The following is an 8,462-nucleotide window of genomic DNA, read 5'->3' as shown; positions in this document are numbered from 1 at the left end:
ACAGTCAACACTTAAAAATACTTTATTGCAAATAAGATGTTAAAGCAAGACTCGTTAGCTTGCTGGTCAGGAGAGGCTGTCAGTGTTCTTTAGTTTTAGGATTCAGGGAAATAAGTAATAAATGTAAGAGAAAACATTTGGAGAAGCTGGGAAACATAATCCAATATGATTGTGATTGTGAAAAAAATTGAAACTGGCCCTCTTACATATTCTGTCCCGAAACTAGCTCTGTTTGAACTCCCAGAGATCTGCCTGTCTCTGCTTCCTGAGTGCTAGGATTAAAGGCATGCGCCGTTACACCAGGCTTCTTGATATTTTATTTTAAACATTTTTATTAACATTGCATTTGTTTATTTTGATGGGGTGTTGAGTGTGTGAGGGAGTGGTCAGCCAAGTGCATATGCGGAGGTCAGAAAACAACTTGGCGGGAGTTGATTCTCTCTTCCACCATGTGGGTCCAGGAATTGAACTCAGGTCATCAGACTTGGTAGCGAGTTCTTGCACCTGCTGAGCCATCTTGCTGGCCCTGAGATTTTTTATTTTAATGGACAACTTTTTCGCCTCTCATGGTATAGATGAGTACTTGAAGAAAAATCAAGAATCCTTGATTTTGACTCTAACTTTTAAAGTTGAACGACATGATTTCAAACACCTTGGTTATACTAGTTGCCTAAGTATCCTACCTGTGTTAGTTCATGATAACCTCATGGCTCTACTCTCATTTGAAGAATATACACGGCTAGAGTGGTGCTCCTTCAATTTAAATGGGCAGTCATCATGTTAAGATTGATATGAAGCCAGAAGTAGTGGTGCACACCTTTAATCCTAACACTCTGTGAGTTCGAGGCCAGCCTGGTCTACAGAAGGAGTTCCAGGACAGCTTACACAGAGAAACCCTGTCTTGAAAAACCTGTGTGTGTGTTCTTGTTAGAATACAAATTGTGGTTCATTGGGCCTAGATTCAGACTTGAGCTTTGCTTTTCTAAGAAAGAAACGCCATGCTGCTAGTGTGTTCACTACCTACCCATTCATTGGCAAGGGTTAGAGAACTTAACTGCAGCAGAATCCAGAAGTGAAGATGGAGACTCAGCAGGTTCGAGGCCAAAATCCTCATGTAACTTGCTTCCTTTATTCTCTCCTTTCTTCCTTTTCTCGCTCACTGTGGGGAGCAGGTTGAGAGGCTCTAGCCGTTTGCTCCTTCTGTCCTTCCTTGGGAGACAGAGGGAAGAGAACAAGCAATAGAAACTTTATGTTTGAGGACACTGGAAGGATAAAGCAGAAAGTAAGAGCACTTGCTATGCAAACACTAGGACCCAAGTTCAAGTCCTCAGAATCTAGAGGAAAAGCTGGGTTGTGTCACACATCCATGTAGCCCCGGTGTCTTGGAAGGGATAAACAAGAGTCAGAAAAATTGCTGGGGCTTGCTGATCACCAGTCTAACTCCAGGTTCAGATTCAGTGAGAGAGCCTGTCTCAAGGAAATAGAGTGAGAGTTACAGAGCAGGATTGTGGCCTCCTTTGCTGGCCTCTGTGCATGCACGGGCTTGCAAAACCCCCTGCATTTGTGCCCATACAGCCCCCCATAAATAAACACTTTTTACATTTGACTTCTCATTATTTTTTGAGACACTCTTATAGAGCCCAGTGTGGTGTAGAACTTGTTGTGTAGCCTAGGCTAGCCTCACACTCATGATTCTCCTGCCTCTCAAGTGCTATGATTACAGACATTTGCCACCATATCTCACATATTACCTTTTTCTGCAGCTTTTGGCACCAACCGTAGGGCCTTGCCCATGTCAGGCAGATGTTGTATAACTGCTCTGCATCCCCCGTCCAGTTTCCCGCCTTTTTACTCTAATATTAATGCTAGTTGTCCATGAAGTTTTGTATATGTTATTTCATCTCCACATAAGTCCACTAAGCTGACCCATTTTACAGATGAGAAAGCTGAGGTATAGAACAGTCAACTCACCTGAAGTTAACAGAACTAGTAAGTACGGAGTTAGGAAAGGAATTCAGTACTCTGGCTTCAAATTCTGCTTGATAACCCAGCTGCCTATTCAAATAAAGACACAGAGGGATGCGGGGTGGGGGAGAGGGGGACAAGGCTCAGCACCAAAACTAAAGCAAGTGACTACACTGAAAGAATTGCCTGGTCCAAGCAGAAACTGATTCAAACGTGACTAGCTTTCCTGCTTTGTCATGAGATGTAACTTACGGAGTAAAGCTTATATTTCAGCCTTCTAGACATATAGTTTTATGATTACTTATTTTATGTGTATGAGTGCTTGGCTTGTGCGTGTGTGTGCATGTGTGCCTGGTACCTATGGAGGTCAGATCTCGAACTGGAGTTCCACGTGGTTGTAAGTCACCATGTGGGAGATGGAAACTGAACCCCAGTCCTCTGCCAAAGCAACAAATTCTTTTAACCCCGAGCCATCTCTCCAGCTCCAGAGCTCTTTTAATTTTTTAAAAAATGATATGTATTTCTTTAGGGGGATGTGTGTACCACAGAGCACACATGGAGGTCAGAGGGCAACTTGCCAGGGCAGTTGGTTCTCTCCTCCACAATGTGGGTCCCAGGGATTAAACTCAGGTTGGCAGGCTTAATGGCAGATGCCTTTACCCCCTGAGCCATCCTTCTGGCCCCGGGTTAATGCGTTCTATGTGGCTAAACCAGGGACCTTGATCCAAGATTATTTGTTTGAGTTAAATATGGTTTTTCAGTTATGGTCTCCTACCTAAAAACCCAAAAGAAAAAAAAATCTGTCCTCTTGTCTCTTATTAGTGGGGTCAGTATCATAGATGGAGGAAGTGAAGGCTGGGCAGTGCAGCGGAGCGACATAGTGTGTTTATGACTTCGGCTCACTGGAACCAGAAGCTGGGAGTTGTCTTTTCTGTTCAGATATTGACTGCTATTTCCAGCTCCTTGCATACTCTGAGTCTCATGTACTTCTGTATGTCCACGCTGTTATTATTAGGATAGTGAAGCCCAAAGTGGCCTCCATGGAGGATATGGCCAGCTTCCACACTGATGCCTATCTGCAACATCTCCAGAAGGTCAGCCAAGAAGGTGATGAGGACCATCCGGACTCTATAGAATACGGACTAGGTAAGAGTCCCTCGGGCAACAATGGGACCCCAGTTTGTAGATTATGGTACTTAGTTTGTCTCTCTGTGTTTATGTAGAAGGATGTGTGTACGTGCAATAGTGTGCTTGTGTCTGCTGGTACACGTAGAACCAAAGGTCAGCACTGGGTGTGTTTTGTTTTGTTTTGTTTTGTTTTGTTTTGTTTTGTTTTGTTTTGTTTGAGGCAGGGTTTCTCTGTGTAGCCCTGACTGTCCTGGACCTCCCTCTGTAGACCAGGCTGGCCTTGAACTGACAGAGATCCGCCTGCCTCTGCCCCTGAGTGCTGGGATTAAAGGCGCTGCCACCGCCTGGCTCTGGGTGTCTTCTTTAATCACTCCCCACCTTACATTTTGAGTCTCTCACTGAACTTGAACTTCACCATTTTGACGAGGTTGGGCGGCCAGTGGTCTCCAAGCATCTACTTGTCACCACCCCTCCAGTGCTGGGGTTACACATTCATGCCTCGTGTGCTGGCTTTTACATGGATGCTAGGAATCTGAACTCAGGCCCTCATCCTTGTGTGCCAGGCATTTTACTGACTGAGCTACTTCCCTAACCCTTAATACTTGTTTCTTTTCTTTTTTATCTTTATTTTAAGTTTTATGTATATGCCTGTGTTCCTGAGTGTATGTGTGTGTACCACATGCATGCAGTGCCAGTGGAGGTCATAAGAGGCCTTAGAGCCCTTGGACCTGAAGTTAGAGATGTTTGGAAGCTGCCATGTGGATTCTGAGAATTGAATCCAGGGCCCCTGGAAGAACAAAAAGTGCTCTTAACTGCTAGCCACCTCTGTGGCCCCATACTTTTAAATTAAGAAATAATATAACTGATGCATGTGTGTGCATGTGTTTGTGTCTGTCTGTCTGTCTGTGCCTGTGTGTGTTATTGAGGGTGGAACCCAGGTCCTGGAGTATGCTAACGAGGCACTCTGCCTTAGCTACATCTCAAGCCCCGACTGTTCATTTTAATCCCTCAGTCTGGTCATATTGTGAACACTCTATGAGTCGAACACAAGAGAACCATGAGCCTGATGGAGAAGAATGGCTCAGTGCTGAGATTCTAACGGCAGCACTTGGGGCTGCTCTGGCTGTTGTGATCATATATTTTAAGTATTATTTGGTTTGAGTTTTTTTTTTTTTTTAATTTTTCCAAGACAGGGTCTCACTGTAAAGCCCAGGCTGGCATGGAACTCACCTGCCTCTGCCTTCCAAGTGCTGGGATTAAAGGTGTGCATCACCATGCATGGCATTAGGTAAATGTTTAAATTCTGGCTAAGTTTCCTACCTTATCCTTCGTCAACAGATGCCTTAAAAAAATCACAGTGAATTGTCAACAGCATGGTCTAGTGCAGGTGTGTCCAGCTTGCAGCTCATGGGCCACATGCCTCCCACGATAGCTATGAATAGGGCCCAACACATTTGTAGGCGACAGCAGCATGCTGCAGTGTCAAAGGCACCGCTCTTCTAGAGAAACTGTGTGGCTTAAAGAAAGATACTAGATTGGCTATCAAAAGACCCGGTCCCAGGCCTGGCTCTTTGTGACCACTGGCAAAATACATCACCTCTCGGGCCTTGATGGACTGCTGGTGGGATATGAGAAGGTCATCTTGAAGGCTTTACCCTTTCTATCGCTAACCTGTGAAAGCCTTCCCTGAACATTAGAGATGCTTATGTGTCCCCATTGGAGCTGGTTTTAGCCCAGAACCTTCTTTAGGCTGCGCTGTTGTCACAGCTTAACCTATTCTTCCTTCCCCAGATCTTCTTTAACAGAATTTTCTGGGTTCTGCCCCCAGGTTATGACTGCCCAGCCACAGAAGGAATATTTGACTATGCGGCCGCTGTGGGAGGAGCTACAATCACTGCTGCCCAGTGCCTGATTGACGGGAAGTGTAAAGTAGCGATTAACTGGTCTGGAGGGTGGCATCACGCAAAGAAGTAAGGAAATGATGCCTTTCTGCCTTCTTACTCTTTCCCTGGTCAATCTCTCAGTTAGATAAACCTGTCCACTTGTTATACTGATACTCAAGGGAACCACGCGTGTGTCTAGCGTTTTATAAGGTGTTCTGAAAAGATGCAAGTAAGATAAATGGCCTAAGACAGTGGGAAGCACTGAACTGAAAGTCAAGGCATCTGCGCTGTATACCTAGCTTTCCTGCAAACTTGCCCAGACCTCCCTAGACCCCAGGTTCTTCAGCAGGGACAGGGAAAAGGAAATAGCTAGACAACCTACGCATTCCTTGGAAATTCCCTGTCACGGGGACCTGGCTCTAGGAACAGGAACAGAATTCGAATAGTTAGAAGATAATATAAATTATGGTACTAAGGGAATATGTGTACTATCTAAGATAGATGGGCAGTCGGGAGAAGTTGATCATGGAGGTGTTGGGAGAGGAGCATGTCAGAGCCATTACTTGATAGAGTAAGAAATGGGTGTTTGAATAAGTAGCTAATTGATGAGACTAGACATAGAACAAAAGGCTTCAAAAGAATCGAGGAAAGTGACAAGAACGACAAGGTCTTCTTCCGCATCTGCCATCTCATTTGCTCTGTTACTTAATACTTGCGAGGGAAGGGGGATTTTGAACTTACCAGTGTGCCTGCCGTCTGAGTGAAAGAAAGCGGCTGTCTTTCACAAATCGGGGTGCAGCCAACCAAGACCTTGGTCTTCAGTAAAAAGAACCCAGCATTTGATTCCTTCAGACTGAAAGGCACCACAATTGTAGCATGTGCAAATCTGCATAATAGTATGCAATACTATTCTTTTCCAAATGGACAGATTTCTTGGCCAAAGAAGTCCTTGTAAAACTAAATAACTACAATCTACTACCTAGACAATAGAAAACTGACGTCTTAGTAATGATTTCACATGGTGCTAAACAAAGAGAACAGCCTGCTTTTGTTAGCTTTTTTTTTTAAGCTCAAAATTAAAACAGGATCTTTTCTTATTAAAGCCAAAGAATAAAAAGAAGAGCAAGATTTTCTACATCCAGGACTTCTCTGTCCTTTGGGCACAGGGAGTAAGGGAGCCCTGTGGCTTCACAGAGCATGCTTGCTCTGGCAAGTGCGCTGTCATTTCCCGTTTCCCTTTGCTGCAGAAGACCTGCTAGGAGTTGGGGCACTTTCATACCTTGCCACTTCTTACCGCTGTGTTTCTGCCAGAGGCTGTACTTGTACTGGAGTCAGTTGTGGCTGCAGGTGTGAAGGTGCTCGTGTCATTGAAGACAGCTTTCTGCTGATCCTGTCTGGAAACAGACAGACTGTAGTGATCGTAAATTAGTTTCTGGGCATTGATTTAAGTCAGGTCCGAATTCCAAGGTGTTCTTGACACCCCTAGAAGCTCTCTGAACTGGGGCTACAGGCTTATTAGTTTAGAAGCTAGGCGCTACCTATTGTTGTTACTAGGAAATTTTGGGGAGCCCAACCTGGAGTGTCACATGTTACTGGGCAAATTGGGGTTTCCTCTTGAGTTTTAGTCCCACTAATTAAAGAATTTAAGAAGAGACTCAGGCCCCTGTGCTCAGGAGACAGAACAGGCAGACCTCTTGGTTCTGGTCTTGCTAGAGTTGCTTAGTGAGACTCTGTCTTTAAAAAAAGACTCAGTAGGAAGCCCAAGGACAATGACAATTTAATTAGTCTTTAAAAGAAAACCCTTAGGGTTGGGAAGCTGTAAATCTTGGTAGCTGCCAGGGAGCAGGGGAAAAAAAGGAAGAGAGAAAAATCATGCCTTTTGTAAACCACCACATGGAAGAAATCAGGGCTTAGGAGTCAGGGGCAGGAATAACTTCAGAGAGAAAGAGTGAGAAAGCACGGAGTTATCAGGAGAAGCGTGTCTAGATTATGGCCAGCATCTGGGTGTATATGTGTATGTGTGTATACATATTCTCTCTCTCTCTCTCTCTCTCTCTCTCTCTCTCTCTCTCTCTCTCTGTGTGTGTGTGTGTGTGTGTGTGTGTGTGTGTGNCTCTCTCTCTCTCTCTCTCTCTCTCTCTCTCTCTCTCTCTCTGTGTGTGTGTGTGTGTGTGTGTGTGTGTGTGTGTGTGTGTGTGTGTGTGTGTAGGGGGAGGGGAGGGGAGAAAAAGGAACAGTTATACTTGTCTAAGTAATTCAGGAAAGCAAGCAGGCTTAACCCAGGGAAGGCTCCAGGAGCAACCATACCCAAGTGAGGTGGGAGGGTGGGATTTCTGGGATGGAAAGGAAAAGTACATCTTCTCACTGAGGGTGTGAATTGTTCCTCCCATTTGTTCAGCATGCCTAAGGTGGGCTCTAGGCCTTACTTTAATTACCTCTTTCGTTTTAGTAGCTTAGACTGTTAAGTCTCCTCCCAGAGCCAGAACTTCTGGTTTCTTATCTCCACCAGATATCCCAACAGTCTCTGCTCTGAAGATGAAACCCTGATGTCATTTAGGAGATAGGCTGAAATTAAGGACTGGGTAGACCCAATATTTCCATCCTGAAAATCCAGAGCTCCAGTTCCAGAGCTGTCTGCCAGAAGCCCTTTAGAGTTCTGGAGTTCTGTTCACACCCACAGGGAAGCAAGGACACTCACTAAGAGGAGAGCTCCCTGCCAGCATCTGGGCATTCCTGGAACTGCTGCTCGACGGTGCCTGCCCTAAACTGCCCGTCAGGTTTCCACGTGCTCTTCTCTCGTTGCAGGCACACTGTTTAAACGTCCCAGATACACGCAGCACAGATTCCTAGATCCCATTCCTTAAACCAGCATTGACTAAACCGCATGTGGCAAGCACATGGTTTTTCTCTTTCTCTTTAGTAACGGGAGGTAGGGAAATTGAAGCAAAGTCTACCCCCCCCCACCCAACTGAAAAAAAAAACAAAAACCTCTTTGATTTGAAACTATCCAGGTGCCGACAGGGTTCTGTTGTAACTGGCTTCGTGAAAACTTTCCTAGTGTTGAGAGTGGGAAATACGTTCATACAAAATTCTTAGAAGTCTATTCTGAGGAAATAACCCAATCCTGCCGTCGAGAAATTGATATCTTGGGGATGATACAAGGAATCACTGCATTTGAAAGTTAAATAAGGGTTCTTTTAGAAAATCCTGCAAAAAGACTAGTGCTACCAAATATTGAGTGTACAAAGCCAGAATAATGGAAACACTGGCATAAGATAGCTTGCCCCTCTAAGAGACCAAGTCTGACTAAGTTTAATGGGTTGTAAAAGATGCCTTGGGAAAGTCCAGGTTAGCTGCCTGCCTAGGCTGGGCTGCTGCTAAACTCCTCTTTCCTGTTTCTCATTTTCTCTCACTGTCGACCTAGGGCAGCTGGCCAAGTCCAGTGAGTCAGTTGGTACACAAATCCAGGCCCTTCGGCCACAGGGT

At 45.0% G+C, this 8,462-nt stretch overlaps 1 protein-coding gene and 1 long non-coding RNA gene across 5 annotated transcripts in view; one reads left to right on the top strand and one right to left on the bottom strand.

Annotated features, from left to right (window-relative positions):
• The window catches only part of LOC126493114 (uncharacterized), a 258,406-nt gene that overhangs the window by 5,168 nt on the left and 244,776 nt on the right, over positions 1-8,462 (bottom strand). The window contains exons 13-14 of the long non-coding RNA XR_007589757.1: positions 5,718-6,366; positions 1,025-1,209 (exon numbers count right to left, since the gene is read on the bottom strand). This is a non-coding gene — a long non-coding RNA (uncharacterized lncRNA). The remainder of the gene's footprint in view (positions 1-1,024; positions 1,210-5,717; positions 6,367-8,462) is intronic.
• The window catches only part of Hdac8 (histone deacetylase 8), a 225,526-nt gene that overhangs the window by 3,081 nt on the left and 213,983 nt on the right, over positions 1-8,462 (top strand). For all 4 annotated transcript variants that reach the window (XM_050129910.1, XM_050129908.1, XM_050129907.1 and 1 more), the window contains exons 3-4: positions 2,981-3,111; positions 4,922-5,063. In XM_050129910.1, the coding sequence (XP_049985867.1) occupies positions 2,981-3,111; positions 4,922-5,063 (273 nt within the window). The remainder of the gene's footprint in view (positions 1-2,980; positions 3,112-4,921; positions 5,064-8,462) is intronic.

The sequence above is a fragment of the Alexandromys fortis genome, unplaced genomic scaffold, assembly GCF_014885135.2.
Source record: "Alexandromys fortis isolate MF-2015 unplaced genomic scaffold, M_Fortis_MF-2015_v1.1 scaffold_321, whole genome shotgun sequence".
NCBI classification, from domain to species: domain Eukaryota; kingdom Metazoa; phylum Chordata; class Mammalia; order Rodentia; family Cricetidae; genus Alexandromys; species Alexandromys fortis.
The sequence above is the reverse complement of the archived record's forward strand: the minus strand, read 5'-3'. Positions and strand labels throughout refer to the sequence as shown.